Source organism: Oryctolagus cuniculus, chromosome 8 (assembly GCF_051225735.1).
Source record: "Oryctolagus cuniculus isolate XC-2025 breed Fujian yellow rabbit chromosome 8, ASM5122573v1, whole genome shotgun sequence".
NCBI lineage: Eukaryota > Metazoa > Chordata > Mammalia > Lagomorpha > Leporidae > Oryctolagus > Oryctolagus cuniculus.
Genome location: NC_142874.1, coordinates 32,120,129 through 32,136,810, shown reverse-complemented (window position 1 = coordinate 32,136,810; position 16,682 = coordinate 32,120,129). Strand labels below are relative to the sequence as shown.

Sequence of the window (16,682 nt, the reverse complement as noted above, 5' to 3'; positions counted from 1 at the left end):
TAGGTGGAGGGAAGGGAACCTTTAGGTACTGCTGGTGGGGCTGTAAGTTAACGAAGTTCTTTGCAGAATAATTTGGCAGGACAGGACACAGCCTGGGCACAGCCTAGTGAGGGTGCTCACTGCACCATTTCTGATAGTAAGTTCGGGACTGTGTCTGCTCTAATGTTAATCCTAGGGGGCCTATTTACTCACATTTGAACATCTCCAGAATCCTAGGGGTCTCCACAGAGTTCATAGAAAATGCGTATTACCCCCCAAAAGCACGTATTTCAGAATTTTCATACCAAAATACTTAACTTTTGAATTCCATTATCCATGAGGTTTTTGAAATCCCCTCCTGTTTACATGACAGTTCGTTATGCTAAGCACCCACAGTAAAATAGAAGAAAAAGAAGTTGCAGAGTGATACGTTTGCCAGGCTGTTGTGTATGTAAATGAAGCCCTAGACTTCCAGAGACATGTGTTTTAGAGTAGTAAAACCAGGTGAGAAGACTACGTATCTGGTTAGGGAAGGTAGACTGAAGGGATGACCTGAGCATGATTTTGTTATGGTAATCATTATTTTGTGGCCTGTGGTCCTTCACCTGCCCCTCCCTTCAGCACACAGACACACAGCTCAGACAGCAAACGTGTGGGAACAGGGCTACCTGCAAATTCTTTTCTTTATAGTCACAAGCCTTTAAAACACACAGAGGGCAGTCAGTCAGTTTTGACTTTCCCATTGTTGTGGGTTTGAGACCTCCTGCTGTTTGCTGGTAGTCAGCCTTCAGAACTGCACACTCCACCCACTGGGGATCGGAAGTATTTCCACAGAAAATGGGTCTCTTCCAAGTTGGGCAGACTTGTCTCGTCCCCAGACAGTGCAGTGTGACAGCCGTTTACGTGGAATTATCTAGAGATGGTTAGGAGCACAGGGGAGGATTCTGTAGGTTGCACACAGATGCTGCATCCTGTGCGTGTGGGGGGGGTGCTGGGGCCGGTCCTCTGTGGTGCTCGGGGAGGACTGTGTCTGTCGGTGAGCTGAGAGGACAGTATGAGCTCTGAGTGTGTGCCTGTGTGTGGAGAGCATGAGAGCTGCATGGACACGCTCGCTGTGGGAGTTGCAGCGCCATCTGGTGATCTGCAGGGCTTTCACGGTGTTGGTTATTGGTTGTCTCCTTTTTTCCTGTGTAGTTTCCCAAGTATGCCGAGATTGTCCACCTGACGCTGCCAGACGGCACGAAGAGAAGCGGGCAAGTCCTAGAAGTGAGCGGCTCCAAAGCAGTGGTCCAGGTAAGCGCCGCTCTGAAGCTGGCCCAGCTGGGCTGTTGCCTTCTCACAGGCACGGCTTGGGGGAGTGCTGCTCAGACAGCGACTGCCGGCCGCGGGTGGCGGAATCCTGGCAAGGATTTCTCACCCAGCATTGCCGACCTAGATCCATTCCAGTCACTGCACTGGGAAAATGACTTTAAAAAAAATTATAACACTGGATAGTATGGAACAGCGCCGTAGATGAAAAGCAGAATTCACGGATTATGCGAGGGAACCAGAACCATGCTGAAGCTTGTCCTTAAATGGTCTCACAGTTCCTGGTTCTAATGTTACCTGGAGATGGGGAATCCTGTAACACGTGCCCCTAAGATAGTCTAGAGCAGGGGTGGGCAGAATGTCTTATGAGGCCTGACCGCTCCTCTCTGCCCCCCCCCCCTTTTCCTTCTGTGGCCCTAGAATAAAAATGGAAAAGACATCCTTAGCTTGCCTGAAGCATTTAGCCTGCAGGCGTGATGCTTGGTCTCAAGGTTAGCAGTTTGGTTCATTGCCATGAACGTTTGTTCATTATATTAAAAGTAGCACACGTTTGTACATGGTACTTTATTTTTTTTTTACATCATTCTTTTTTTTTATGATTTTTTTTAATTTGAAAGAGTTACCGAGAGAGGTAGAGACAGTGAGAGAGAAAGAGGTCTTCCATCTGCTGGTTCACTTCCCAAATGACCACAAGGTCCAGGGCTGAGCCCATCCGGGGCCAGGAGCCAGGAGCTTCTTCTGGATCTTCCATGTGGGTGCAGGGGCCCAAGCACTTGGGCCGTCTTCTGCTGCTTTCCCAGGCACATGAGCAGGGAGCAGGATTGGAAGTGGAGCAGCCAGGACTCGAACTGGCACCCATATGGGATGCGGGTGCTGCAGGCTGGGGCTTTAACCCACTGCACCACAGCTCCGCCCCTATATAGTGTTCTTCACAGAGGCTGCTTAATAAACAAATAAAACCTGACTTTCCTTTACCCTCCTGCCCACTCCCCTCTCTTCCTAGGTCTTCGAAGGGACCTCAGGGATCGATGCCAAGAAGACGTCCTGTGAGTTCACCGGGGATATCCTGCGAACGCCCGTGTCCGAGGATATGCTTGGTAAGAGCAGGGAGCTGTTCGTTTTCAGACGCGGACGTCCACGAAGTCGGGAGAAAGGATGAGCGCTGGAAGTCCAAGCGCCCGTGCCATCTTGTGCTGTCTCACAGGTCGCGTGTTCAACGGCTCGGGCAAGCCCATCGACAGAGGCCCTGTGGTCCTGGCTGAGGACTTCCTGGACATCATGGGTAGGGCAGTGAGTGGCTTTCTGTGTTTGGGGGGGCGGCCGCGGTCTGTCTAGTACCTTTGCTGGCTAGAGAGTGACGTTTGTGGTATCATTTTAAGTAGGTACCCGATGCTCGCCGTAGGTAACACATGAAATTATTTAATTACTCAATGTAGTAATGTTTCCTGTAAATTATCTTCAAATTTTATGTAACATCGTAAGATACTGGAGTGTAGTGAAGCGCGGCCCTGGAGTTGGAGCCGCTTTCTTGTTTGTATACTTCTGTGGTACTGAGTAGCTGCACTTCTGCTACGACGTGTTTTGTGAGTCTAGGGAAGACTAAAGAGAAAAAAGTACTTCCAGTTTCAGTTTTCAAAAATAACCAGTATCTTTAAGAGTAGAAAGAGACGTTTTATACCGTTCTGGGCTCCTGCTGCTTTTCTTTCAGTTTAAATTTGATTTGATTTGATCTGCTTCCATTCATGAGTAACGTGTATGCACATTAAACTTCCCCTTCAGGTCAGCCCATCAATCCTCAGTGTCGAATCTACCCAGAGGAGATGATTCAGACGGGCATTTCCGCCATCGACGGCATGAACAGCATCGCCAGGGGCCAGAAGATCCCCATCTTCTCCGCCGCCGGCCTGCCACACAATGAGGTGAGCGCGGGGCTCTGCGGGGCCTCACGTCTGGCAGGGCACACGCCCCGTGTGCAGCGTGGGCCTGAGAACCCACGGGGGTGTTCAGATACCCTGCATGACTGTGTGATCCAGTTACACCGCCTCTTTGTTCACCGCTGTCTGCTCGCGTCTCAGAGCACGTAATGGTGGTGCCGGGGAGGTTTCCGTAAAACCTCAGAAGACGTCGCAGACAGTGGGGTTGTTGTGCAAGTGGGACGTGGGACTTCAGCGTGCTTCTTTTCATGTGTCCCGTCAGATTGCAGCCCAGATCTGCCGCCAGGCTGGTTTGGTAAAGAAATCCAAAGATGTCGTGGACTACAGTGAGGAAAACTTTGCAATTGTCTTTGCTGCTATGGGTGTAAGTATGTATAAATTTTGTTTTGTTGTTGTTGTTGTTGTTGTTTTTCAGCTCTTGTATGACATAGGCATTGTGCTGTAGAGCAGTGTGGTGAATTACACACACACAGTTGAGTTTATCTCTAGGTGGAGGAGTTGCAGCCTGCCCTTGGGCTCAGGATTACAGCTTAGCCCTCGAGTGAAACTTGAGAGCGATCGCTTTGTGTTTCTGGGAGAATGTGCTGGGCGCTGAAGAAGGAAGCCCAGACCACAGGCTGGCCTCCATCAGACGTAAATGTTGAGAATTTTCCTTCTCCCAGCACTGACGAAGTCGTTGCTGTTTAGGTAAACATGGAGACTGCCCGGTTCTTCAAATCTGACTTTGAAGAAAATGGCTCAATGGACAATGTCTGCCTGTTTTTGAACTTGGCTAATGACCCAACGTAAGTAAACAGAGCTGCTGCTTTTGTTCGCCCACGCTCGGGGTCAGGATGGAGCCTGAGAATAGGGAAGGCATACAGGCTGGGGGTGAGTCAGTGTGTTTAAATTCCAGCTTCTCAGTGGGGACATGGCTTTGAGCAAGTTGCTCAGGCTCTTAGGCTCGTAAAATGTAACAGATAGAACCCTCAGCTCACAGGTTAAATGAGATCACACATATAAATGACCTTGCATACAATCGATGCTCAATAAAATGACCTGTTCCCTCTTACCTGAGAAACCTGGCTTGTGTTTTCTCCCCTTTGTTGTGCGCTCGCTCCCAGGCCGTGTTGGCTTGGAGAAAGTACAGCTCTGAGAAATGTGTAGGACACAGCCGTCCCTCGTCCGTGGCGATGGGGGCCAGGGCCCCCAAGGGTGGGGTGTGTGTGCAGAGCTGAGGCACGTTCTCGTCGGTCGGCTGTCAGTAGCTCTGGGTGACACCACGTGAGCGCTGTGTACCCAGTTACGTTGTCTTGTTCGGGAAGCGGGGACAAGAAACAGCGCAGAGGCAGTAGTTTTTTTCCTGACTGTGTTTCAGTGCATGGTTGGTTGGATCTGTGGATGCAGAACTTAGGGCTGTGGAGAGCCAGCTGGAGTCAGTTTAACTTGGCAGCGCTAGGTAACTCTCTCCGTAAGCACACAGCTGTGCCCGGGGACATCGCCCCCATGTATGTCACACCTGTCACAGACGCCAGCGTCATTTTGTTGCTTGTCGTGAGGTTTGAGTACCCGGGCCCTGGTGTTCCCTTTCAGCATCGAGCGAATCATCACGCCTCGCCTGGCTCTGACCACGGCGGAGTTCCTGGCCTACCAGTGTGAGAAGCACGTGCTGGTCATCCTGACAGACATGAGCTCCTACGCGGAAGCGCTCCGGGAGGTAACGTCTGTGCGCGTTTTCCCAGCTAAGCAGGGCGGGTGCATTTGCATGGCCAGTTATTCCTTGGGGAGAGTCGGGGGATTTAATCATCTATTTCAGCTCTTTGCTCCTGCATTAGTAGAATGCCTTAATTAGTCAGAAAGGAAAGTACAACTTCTTTTCTGTCAGCTTGACAGAAATGATGAGAGGGCTGGGTTTAAATGACCACCCTGTTTATTACACTGTCACCTCGTCTCACTTGTGTGGGGTCTGGTATTGTGGTACAGCAGGTTAAGCTACTGCGTGGAATGCCAGCATCCCATATCAGGGGGCTGTCTGCTCCACTTCCAGTGCAGCTTCCTGCTAAGGTGCCTGGGAAAGCATCGGAAGGTGGCCCAGGTGCTCCAGCTCCTGTCACCCATGTGGGAGACCCAGATGGAGCTCCTGGCTCCTGGCTTTGTCCTGGCCCAGCCCTGGCTGTTTTGGCCATTTGGGGAGTGAACCAGTGGATGCAAGATTCTCTCTCTCTCTCTTTTTTTTCTTTTCGCTGTCCCTCTCGCTCTCCCTCTCCCTCTCCCTCTCCCTCTCCCTCTCCCTCTCCGTGTGTGTATGTGTGTGTGTCTCATTCTGCCTTTCAAATAATCTTTAAAGAAACAAGAACTGACTGTGAAGGGAGTGAATGATGCCAGGGTGTTTGTTCAGTTGCTCTCCCAGGCGTCTGTCTAGCTGATGACTGTATTTGTAACCCTCTTCGGGATTCCATCTTCAGTGATGTTGATATTTAAGTACATAGCAGCCATATTCTTGAAGCACTTTTTTCACGGTTTTCTTTGTAAAACTCAGTGCTAATTTAGGGACCCTGTTAAGATTCTAGCAGTTACCCATAAGTTTATTTTAATGCAAATTACAGAAACATTGAGTAAGTTTTAAGGCCGTAAGAAGGAAAGAGAGACTTCTGGAGACTGCTCCATAGAGACCCAGCTTCTTACTGTTGCCTGGGGCCCATCAGCACATCTCTAGGCCACAGTGCCCCGGGCTGGAAACCCACACTGAGTGTGTCCTGCTCTGTGCCCAGCCAGAGCAGTTCCGACACCAGATGTGTGGGGTTTTCCCACACACGCCCAGCACACCTGTGGTGCCCTGTAGTCCAGTCCCCAAGACGGACCCTTGGCAGCCACAGTCATCAAGTTGGAGCTTGCTCAGGAAGCGACGAGGGAGAGTGTGAGCCCGGAAGCAGTGGCCGCAGTGGCTGCATCGGCAAGCTCCAGTTGGTTCCTGGTTTTATACTTCGCACAGCGTTGCTGTGTGCATTGAGTCGGTTTTAGACAGACACGTTGGTGTCTTGGTCACTGATCGCCTGAAGTCTCGGAGGAAGTGCCCGGTACAGGTGCCCACCTGGGTCACTCATGAAGCGAACACGCCACACTCCTGTGCTCGGATGTCCTCTTTGCAGGGAGAGAGAGGCAGCAGTGGGCTTGTTCATCCTTTGGACAGGATTGGGCTGTGAATCCTTGTGAATCTTTTCTGCACTGGCCCTCAGCCATAGAGCTTACAAAGGTGCGGCAGGTGTCTCGCGGGCTGTAAGTCATGGTTAAGAGTTTGGGGAGACAGCAGGCTAAACCTGGACCTGACCGGAGGGCAGCGTCCCAGCACAGAGGGACGCCAAGGCTGATGCGGGCTCTGCGGTCTCCAGGCCGCTCCTGGGCCCACAGCCCCATTCTGGATGAGCAGATGTGAATTAGCATCCCCTAGCCACCACCTCGGCTCCATTCAGATCTCAGGGAAATACTTAGCTTTGCTGGTTTATGGTGGAGGCTGTTACAGAGGATACAGGTGAGGAGCTGTGCGCAGGGCGAGGTGTGGGGAAAGAGCCGCAAAGCTTCCGTGCCCGCTCTGGGTGTGCCTGGTGCCCAGCCACCCACTCTCCTCCTTTGGGGTCTCCACGGAGTCTGCACTGCATAAGAACAGTCGAAGCATGGAATGTGTAGAAGCGTGATGCGACAGAGAGGAGGGGCCAGGGAGGGAGACCCAGGTGGCCTGTGTGTCAGCCGCTCCTGGTCCCTGTGCAGCTTTCCTTCCTGGGGGTTGTGGGGCGGGACCCCCTGGCATGAGTAGCATCTTGGGAGCTGCTATTGGACGAGACCAAGAGGTGGGAAGGACTAGAGTTTGTGGGGCCTGCTTTGGGGAAGAGGAATTGTAGTATAATATATAGCGTGACCTGTCTTCGGGAGAGGGTTTTAAGCCAGAAACCGTGGATGAAAATCTGTGTGTGTGTGTGTGTGTGTATGTGTGTGTGTGTGTGTGAGAGAGAGAGAGAGAGAGAGAGAGAGAGAGAGAGAGAGATTGATTGATTGATTCTGGTAAAGGGTTAGATTTTCACCCATCCATAACAGACCGTTAGCTTTATAAAGTGCAGTGAGAAGTTCTTTAAAGATAGAGAACTTAAAGACCCAGACCTTCCATTGCGATGCTGAGATTCGGCAGATGTAAAATTATTCTGCCACATCACTGTGACAGTTTCTAGATGCGTAAGTGCTGCTGTCTCGCCGTCCCTCGGTCACAGGTGCTCTGCAGACCGTGCAGCCCAGTCTCGTGGCGGTGCCAAAGTGGCCCGTGGCACTGTTCTCGACGGCGCCGTAGGGTTCTTGGTGGCCATGGTCTGCTGTGTGTGCCTGTGTTTTACCAGGTGCGAGTCTCCGAGAGAAGGCCCGCAGTTCTTGCCGTGGAGTGGCACGGACTGCTGGCCTTGGAGGACCCCAGCGTGGCCTTGCTCGTAGGGTGGTTGTGAGGCTCAGTTAAGACATGCGTGTGAAGGGCAACAGGGTGGCCACTTCCTTCTCTCGTCACCTTGTCAGGAGGAGCTTACCCAGCTGGAGCTCGGCCCACCGCACAAGACAGATCAGAGAGCCACGCGTCTTCTCTCGGTTTCAAAGTGAACTTCCTGTGATTCACACAGTTGCAGGCAGGTTTTCACCCACAGACAGCACTGGACGCGAACAGGATGGGGTCCCCGACTTTGTCCCCGGGCGTCCTGACGGAGCTTTGCGTGTCCGTGACATGTGACGCTCCTGTCCTCGACTCCCCCTCAGGTGTCTGCAGCCAGGGAGGAGGTTCCTGGGCGGCGTGGCTTCCCGGGTTACATGTACACAGATCTCGCCACCATCTACGAGCGCGCAGGCCGAGTGGAGGGCAGGAACGGCTCCATCACCCAGATCCCCATCCTCACCATGCCTAACGACGGTGAGTGCGCCGCGTTGCTCTCAGGACCTGGGGTCACAGAGAACGCGCCTGCCCTTGAGCTTGTCCTCCAGGAGGTGGTGGTTTTGCCTGAATACCGTTCTTCATTCACAAATCATCCCCAGTTCCCTGCCTTGGGTGTGCAGTTGTTTGTAAATTGCAGGCGCAGTTTTCATTCCTTAGGTATTATTGAGTGCCTGCTGTTGGCAGGACACTGTGGTCCCTGCACGAGGAGTGCCACCGACCCTAGGGACAGCGTGTTTAAGCAGGGCTTCCTCTACAGTGTCCGAAGGTGCTGGGTGCAGTTCCCGGGGGAGACTGGTCCCAGTTCCTCTCATGTTGATGACTTCTGGTTCTCACCTCAGTTTTTAAAAAGCACTATTAGGGGGCTGGCACCGTGGCTCACTTGGTTGGTTAATCCTCCGCCTGCAGTGCTGGCATCCCATATGTGTGCCGTTCTAGTCTCGGTTGCTCCTCTTCCAGTCCAGCTCTCTGCTGTGGCCTGGGAAGGCAGTGGAGGATGGCCCAAGTGCTTGGGCCCTGCACCCGCATGGGAGACCAGGAGGAAGCACCTGGCTCCTGGCTTCGGATCGGCACAGCACGCCGGCCGTGGCGGCCATTTGGGGGGTGAACCAATGGAAGGAAGACCTTGCTCTCTGTCTGTCTCTCTCTTTTTTTTTTTTTTTTTCTGACAGGCAGAGTGGACAGTGAGAGAGAGAGACAGAGAGAAAGGTCTTCCTTTTGCCGTTGGTTCAGCCCCCAATGGCCGCTGCGGCCGGCGCCCCACGCTGGTCCAAAGCCAGGAGCCAAGTGCTCTCCTGGTCTCCCACGTGGGTGCAGGGCCCAAGCACTTGGGCCATCCTCCACTGCACTCCCTGGCCACAGCAGAGAGCTGACCTGGAAGAGGGGCAACCGGGACAGAACCGGCGCCCCGACCGGGACTAGAACCCAGAGTGCCAGCGCCGTAGGCCCATTGAGCCACGGCTCCAGTCTGTGTCTCTCTCACTGTCTATAACTCTAGCTGTAAAATAAAAATAAATACATAAAAATAAAAAACACTATTAGAAGATCTTTCCAGAACCGGCAGTAGTGCCCTGGCCTGGAGCACAGTTCTGAGTGCTTCGTAAGTGTTCACTCACTTGGGCCTCCTGGTAACTTGAGGCATGGGGGGCAGGGGAGAGACATGTGCTCGGGTTCAAAAGTGGTGGATTTAGAAACACGGGCAGCCTGGAGTCATAATTCATGCTCTGCACCAGGCTGCCTCGACAAGGAAGTAGCTACAGAATGATGATCCCGTGCGGTTAGACCGACACTGCGGAAGTGTCGTGCTGCCCGCGCGGTGTGGCGCCCCCATCCCCGTCCATGCGTGCTGCATGCTGCAGGCCCACCCAGAGTGGCTGACAAGCCGAGAGTGTTCTCTTGGGGGGCGCCAGCTTGGCCCACTCTGTAAGGGAGCTCGTGTCGGGAGTAGAAGTCTGCCTGCATGTTGAGAGGACAGTTCCAGGGAGTGAGAGGAGAACCAAGGCTGGGATTCAGTCCCCAGCTTCGTCAGGCAGCCCCCCCCAGGGCAGCACAGACGCACAGGCTCTCCTGCATCCCAGGCAAGTGCTCCGGACGGTCCCCTCATCGGGGGTGCTGTCGGCGAGACAGGTGGGCATAGGCGATGGGGCGCGTCAGACCTCATAACTACAAGTGCGTGTCTTCCTCCGGCAGATATCACCCACCCCATCCCTGACCTGACTGGCTACATCACGGAGGGGCAGATCTATGTGGACAGGCAGCTGCACAACAGACAGGTACTGGCCCCGGGGCCGCGCCGTGGCACCACCCTGTGGCGTGATGGGAATGACCCTTGTGAGTTACTGCCTTGGGCAGCCTCGGCCTGACTGGTGTTAGACACGGCCGTAGGTCGTCATTTCTGTACACCAGGCTTTGACGCAGGCAGAATGCCTGACTGCGGAAGGCCCACTTCCTTCTTGCGTTTTCAAATAGAGCCTGTGTCTCTGCTGTGTGGGGGACGCTCCTGTCGTGGCCCTACCTGCCCATCTTGTCGTTAGTAGGGACACATTTGGGGCAGTCCTGTTCCACGTGCTGGCTTCTGAAGTCGGCTCTTAGCTGGAGTGATTGTTTGAGTCAGGGCAGGAGACTGCCTGGACTTGAGCACCAGGCAGATGTTGAGAACTGGTAGTTTCTCAAAGCAGCCATGCACCGTGTTGTGGGTGTCACACTCAGATTCGGTACTCAGAGTTTCACTGCCATCAGTGTTTCACTGCCTCTCCTTCCTGGGAGGACACTGAACTTACCAGAAGGAGCAAACGCTGCCAGTGTTGAGACTGACGGCTGATAACGAGTTTCAGGTGCTTTTCACTACCAGCGAGGCTTGAATTGTGTCCTTCAGTGGAGCACTAACTCCATCCTGTTCTACCCAAGATCTACCCGCCTATCAACGTGCTGCCCTCGCTGTCACGGTTGATGAAGTCAGCCATTGGCGAAGGAATGACCAGAAAGGATCATGCTGACGTCTCCAACCAGCTGGTACGTGCGCTCTGCGGGGCGCCACTGCATTCCGCCCTTGCTCTCTTTCTCCCATAGTGGTTTTCCTCTCCCATCCGAGTAGACTCAGTGTGGAATGGATGTGGACTGTGTCATCTTTCTTCAGGGCCACGGCAACCTTTTTCTCGCATCAGGATAGACGCGAATGAGATAAAAACTACATGTTTGAGGCCTGTGTCTAATACTGTGTGGTTTTGGCGTTGAAAACACAGTAGTCATTGTTTATTAATGCTCAGTAACTTCAGTAATAACTGTAGCACAGTCCCGAAAGGACGCTGTGACCCGCTTCTTGCTCAACATATGAAGCGATCGGCAGAAAAGTACAGGGCACGGTTGTGTGCACTCCATGACACGCCTGACGGCCAGTCAGGTGAGGGTCTTCACCGGGCGTCAAGTGAGGGCAGATCGTTTGACCTGAAAGTAGGAATGGTGAGCCTGCTGTGGTCACAGATACTTCCCGGGAGATCTTTGAGACGAGTTTGTCCTTGGCTTAGCCACGCAGGCTGATATCCAAGCGCTCTACTCATCGTAAGCCGATGAGGAAGTGGGTGTTTTACCGAGTGTTCAGTGGTGTGAGTCGCATGTCTGAGTGACAGTGCGGACCCGTGTGTGTGTGTGTGTGTGTAGGGTGGGGTCCTCACGTCCACGCACCCGCCTCTCTCCCCTGTAGTACGCATGCTACGCCATCGGCAAGGATGTCCAGGCCATGAAGGCCGTGGTCGGAGAGGAAGCCCTCACCTCGGATGACCTTCTGTACCTGGAGTTCCTGCAGAAGTTTGAGAAGAACTTCATTGCTCAGGGTGAGGTGACCCCCGTTTTCCTGCAGACGTCGTGAACGCCCCTAAGGATTTGCCAAGACCTCTTGCCCCTCTGACAGAACTGGCCTTGCTCTGCAGCGTTTTCCTCTGCTGCGAGGGCTTTCAGCTGCCTGCCGCGTCTGCCCGAGCCGGCCAGCCCCTACCCACTGCCTGTCGAGCACCTTGGGACAGTCTCGACTTGATGATCCGTGCACGTAGCTGCTGCCTTGTTTTGTTCATCACATTCTTATTAAAACACACACACACATACATTTATTTATTGAAAGGTAGAGTGTCAGAGAGGGAGATACAGACAGATCTTCCATCCGCTGGTGCACTCCCCAGATGGCTGCAACATCCGGTATGGGATAAGCCAAAGCCAGGAGCCCAGGCACTGCATCTGGGACTCCCACATGGGTGCAAGGACCCAAAGGCTTGGGCCGTCTTCCACTACTTTCCCAGGCACATCAGCAGGGAGCTGGTCAGAAGAGGAGCAGCCGGGATTCGTACCAGTGCCCACGTGGGATGCCCACGCTGCAGGCCATGGCTTTGCCCACAACGCCACAGCAGTGGTCCTGCTCCATCATTATTAACGTTGCAAAGAACTTGGTGTGACCTGTTCTTTATCCCTGCCCTAGCACTGACGGGTCAGTAAATGTGTTCTCCAAGTTGCCACAAATAATCCTTCCTTGCTGTTTCTCTCTCTCTCATGCTCTCCTCACGCATCCGCATCTCTCTTAGGGAGACCCCTTTTGTTAATGCCGCCACCCCCTGAGGCTTACCCAGCTCGGTTCCCGCCCAGCCGTGCCCTTCCAGGTTCTGTCTGCCTGGGCCCGGTCGTTGTCCTAGTGAATGGAGGCTCAGCACCTGGGCGTGGTGCTTAGCCATCAACTCTCTCTAGTCATGAAGTTTTTGCTTATTTGCATTTTTCTTTAAAATACCTCGCTCTGGGGACCAGTGTTGTGGCGCAGTGGGTTCATAAGCTCCTGCCTGCAACACCTGTGTCCGTTGTCAGAGCACTAATTCAAGTTGCAGCTCCCTGCTAATGGCCTGGGAAAGCAGTGGAAGATGGCCCAAGTGCTTGGACCCCTGTCACCCACATGGGAGACCCAGGTGGAGCTCCAGGCTGCTGGCTGCAGCCTGGCCTGGCCCTGGCCATTGTGGCCATCTGGGGACTGAACCTGCAACAGGTGAAAGACCCCCCACACACACACACTTCAAGTAAATAAGTCCTTTTTGGAAAGTGCCTTATGCAATTCTGCTTTTATTCCCTTAAGCCATTACTTCCCAAACTTGAACGTGCCTTTGAACCAACTGCAGATTGTGCTAAAATGTGGGTTCTGCTTGGTGGACCTGCGTGGGCCCCAGGCTGTGCATTTCTGGGAGTTCCCGGTGACGGTGACGGTGCTGGTCTGAAGGCCCTGGCCCGTCTCTTTTCCCTCGTCCTTGGCCGTCAGTGTCAGCTCTCACCACTCTCCCTGGCTCAGCCCCTACCCCCGCACCTTTACAAGGTAGGTGTGTTACTGGTTTGGTTGGTGTCCCTCTGCTGAAAACCCTGCGCAAGGATACCCTAGGGCTGCTGCAGGTTCACTCCCGGGCCCGTGCAGGAAAGCAAGTACCACGGTAAGACGAGCCACGCGAATGTCATTTCCCAGTGGGCGTAGAAGCTGCGTCTACAGTAGAGCCGTCCCTGTTGTGTGTGCCGTAGGAGTCTGTCCAGAAAACCATGAGCCTTCACTTAACTTCTACCAAATTGCTAAAAAGGTGCTAACGGCCGTCTGGGCTGCGGGAAGAATGAGCCGCAGTCCTGCCCGGTGCAGGGTCGCCACAGGCCTTCTTCTGGTCTGTGAGATGCAAGGTGTCTGCAGAGCCCCGACCCGAGCGCGTCTCTGCGGTTTCTGTGCATGATGCCGGCGTGGCTGCGCGGGGGGCCTGCTCAGCTCCCCTCCCGCCAGCGCTGCTGCTCTGTCTTGGCCTCGTGGTCACGGCAGGGGTGCTCACCGGGGAACCGTGCATCAGGCTGTGCCCCTGGGATTTGCGCTTGTCTGATTCCTGTTATTAAAATCCCCCACTTATCCATGATGGCTGGGGTTTTAGAATTCCAACCCGCTGCACCCTTAAAAAAAAAAAAACAAAATAGAAACGCAGCCCTTCCCTGGAGAGGGGCCCTGGCTGTCGCCTACTCCCTTTCTTGTGTCGTGTGCCCAGGCTGCCCTTGGGTAACCCAGCCTCGATCCTTTTCAGGTCCCTACGAAAACCGCACCGTCTACGAGACGCTGGACATCGGCTGGCAGCTGCTCCGAATCTTCCCCAAAGAAATGCTGAAGAGGATCCCCCAGAGCACGCTGAGCGAGTTCTACCCTCGAGACTCGGCCAAGCACTAGCCGCCGCCCGCCGCCGCGGCGTGGGCCTCTGTGAAATACTGGTTCTGTTTCTGCATTCCTCTTGCACTCCTCCGTCCCCACCTCGCCGTGGGAGGTTTCGTGTTACCCTGTGATTAAAAACAAAGCATAGGTAACATTTCGTGCCAGTGTTGCAATGTTTTCAACTGCTAACAGACTTTAAAATATCCACACTGAGAGACGGGCCTCTGCCGCGGTGGGGATGGAGTCCCCTCTCCCTGCTGTGTGTGTACGGAGTTGGTGTCCCCCGGGCCTCACCGGCCAGCCCCCGCAAGGTCATGGCTACCTGAAGTTCCCGTGCTCGGGTCTCTAACTCGGGCCAAGAGCAGGTCGGGAAGAGCCAGGGGTCTCTTTCCCGAGCACTTTGTCTTGGCTTGCTGGTGTCTGTGCGTGTGCACTGCCGGGGGCGCGTGGTGGTAACTCTCGCTTGCTCGCTCAGCAGAGGGAGCTGCCCGTGCCTCCCTGGTGTGTGGGAGTTGGGGTTCCTGGGCGGGACGTCCGCCTCTGCACAGCTGGCGCCTCTCGGGCGACAGTGCCGCACCTCGTCTCACCGGCTGGGAGAGACTGGGGTGCAGTCAGAGAAGACGAGAGCCTGAAGCCAGTCTGCCTGGGGCCCTCCAGCCGCGGTTGGCGTTTCTAGAATGTTCACTGGGTACTAGAGGCCAGGGGGTGGGGGAGTGAGCACTCTCAGGTTTCTGGATATTTTAAACTCTGTTAGAGAGCAGGCTTTGGAAAGTCCCCGCCTGGCCCTGCTTCTCTGGCCTCCCTGCACCTCTTCAGGTGAGTCTTGGGGCTCAGCTGGTAGCGTTGTCCCTACTCCCTCCAGCGTGCGCCCTGAGCTGCCGTCTCTGCACTTGTGCCGCGTCTGCGTTTGGTGTCCGTGTTCCTTGTTCCTTGGGTGCAGTCAGATCCCCCCACCCCGCCCCCCGACTCTGTGCATTCCATCTCTGAAGCTGTGTGAACTCCTCCACTGTCCTCCGAGCAGGGCTGGGGGGGCCGGCATGATTCTGTTTTCATGTAGAAAATGTGACCTCTGGATATCAAATGAGAATAAATGTTAAATTAAATGGAATTCTCTAAAGCGACTGTCTCTTCTGGGCAGAAGGCAGCATGTCCGTGTAACCATGCCTTTGTTTAAGTTGGTAGACCTCAGAAGGCGTCTCATGAGAGCCGGTGCCCTGCGTTACGGGAGCGTGGCCCATGTCTTGGGTCCCTTGCAGTCCCAGGGTGTCCTCTGTTACGTCGGCAGAACCTCAGGACCCCAGCTACCCAGTGGGAAAGAGGCTGCTAAGCAGAGCGTGCGGTGCCTCTCGGGAGGAAAGCCCAGGCTTGCTTCCCCTACGAGCCTAGATGGGAGCCTGGTGTGTGTCTGCAGGCACTCAGCTGAGTGAGCACAGGGTGGTGTCACGGGCGCCTGCACTTCTCCCCGTGAGCCCGCAGCCGCTTTCAGGAGGAGGAGGAGAGGGGACAGAGGGGGCTCTGCCACTCCCAGCGTGGCCTTGCTCAGGCGTGGAGCACAGGGCCTGTGCAGTACGTGTGCCCACCCCGCACCTGCCTCCTGGCCGCACTCAGCTGGGCCCCTGTGCGGCACAGCCTGCGTCAGGCGGAGTCTGCCCAGCTCGCCACACGCTGCTGCTTAGGGGGAGCCGTTCCAGTAGCCCTTGTGGTTCCTCACTTCTTTTTTAATAAAGACATTTGCTTAGACTCTTTGTGCCAGTTAGGAAACCTCATTAAGAGACCCGTTAAAGGAACAAGCCGTCTTCAGAGGCCCGGCTGAGTCACTGAGGCAGTAAACATTGCTGGCTCCCAGCTGCCCGCTGTCTCAGTGCATGCGATTTTTCAGACTAGGGTGATAAATACCTCCCTCGGATGTTTTCTTCCTAGCCGTGTGGGCGGGCTGAGGTCGGCGAGCTGGGCTCAGTCACACACAACAGAAACCCTCAGCGGACAGCTTCGGAGGAGAGCTTATCTGTGCTAGGAAACTCAAGCAACAAGGAGTGATGTGTGGGAAGCAGTCGTGTTCCTTACTGTTAACTATAGTTGGATTTTTTTTTTAATTGATTTATTTGAAAGATCTTTCTATCCGCTGGTTCACTCCCCAAATGCCTGCAACAGCCAGGCCTGAAGCCAGAAGCCAGGAACTCTGGGTCTCCCATGTGGGTGGCAGGGATCCAAGGCCATCGTCCGTGGCCTTCCCAGGCGCATTAGCAGGGAGCTGGATCAGAAGTGGAGCAGCCAGGACTCCAGTGTTCCAGTTCGGGATGAGGGCATCATAGTGCGCCACAACGCTGGGCCCCTCCACTGCAGTTTAGCTGTTCTCCCAGTTTGTGCGATGCTCAGGCAGGTCATGGGGTGCCCTCCGCTGCCCCTCCATGGGAAGCCGGGCAGAACGAGGAGAAATCCCTCCCGGTCACTCCGTGCCCTCCACAGCAGTGGCCAAAGCTGCCCCGGAGCCGGCTGGATGTCTGCAGACACAGGAGCACCCTGAGTTGCTTCATTCCCCCCCCACACACACTGCTGCGGCTCCTCTTCAAGGAGAGGCAAAGCCTCAGCCCTGGTGATGCCTGAGGCCACAGGGGGTGAGAGCTAGGCTGGGGAGTGTCTGGGAGCGGGCCAAGCGGACAGGATGCAGAACTCTGCTGTGATGAGCAGCCATCAGCAGTGCGCAGGGTGCGCCAAGCTCTGAGGGCATTTTGTGAATTTAATACATTCGTAGAACCTCAGAAAGCCCTGGAGGAGGAGCCCCCCTTGCAACTTTTTTTTTTTTTAATTATTTATTTGTAAGAGTGGGAAAGAC

At 54.5% G+C, this 16,682-nt stretch overlaps 1 protein-coding gene across 1 annotated transcript in view; it reads left to right on the top strand.

Moving 5' to 3' along the window:
• ATP6V1B2 (ATPase H+ transporting V1 subunit B2) overlaps positions 1-14,957 on the top strand; it is a 28,334-nt gene extending 13,377 nt beyond the window's left edge. Inside the window, exons 3-14 of the mRNA XM_002716870.6 lie at positions 1,174-1,272; positions 2,291-2,384; positions 2,492-2,569; positions 3,067-3,206; positions 3,484-3,585; positions 3,909-4,006; positions 4,794-4,917; positions 7,986-8,136; positions 9,847-9,929; positions 10,564-10,668; positions 11,357-11,486; positions 13,728-14,957. Of these exons, the coding sequence (XP_002716916.1) occupies positions 1,174-1,272; positions 2,291-2,384; positions 2,492-2,569; positions 3,067-3,206; positions 3,484-3,585; positions 3,909-4,006; positions 4,794-4,917; positions 7,986-8,136; positions 9,847-9,929; positions 10,564-10,668; positions 11,357-11,486; positions 13,728-13,867 (1,344 nt within the window). The 3' untranslated portion in view covers positions 13,868-14,957. The remainder of the gene's footprint in view (positions 1-1,173; positions 1,273-2,290; positions 2,385-2,491; positions 2,570-3,066; positions 3,207-3,483; positions 3,586-3,908; positions 4,007-4,793; positions 4,918-7,985; positions 8,137-9,846; positions 9,930-10,563; positions 10,669-11,356; positions 11,487-13,727) is intronic.
• The last annotated feature ends 1,725 nt before the right edge of the window (positions 14,958-16,682 follow it).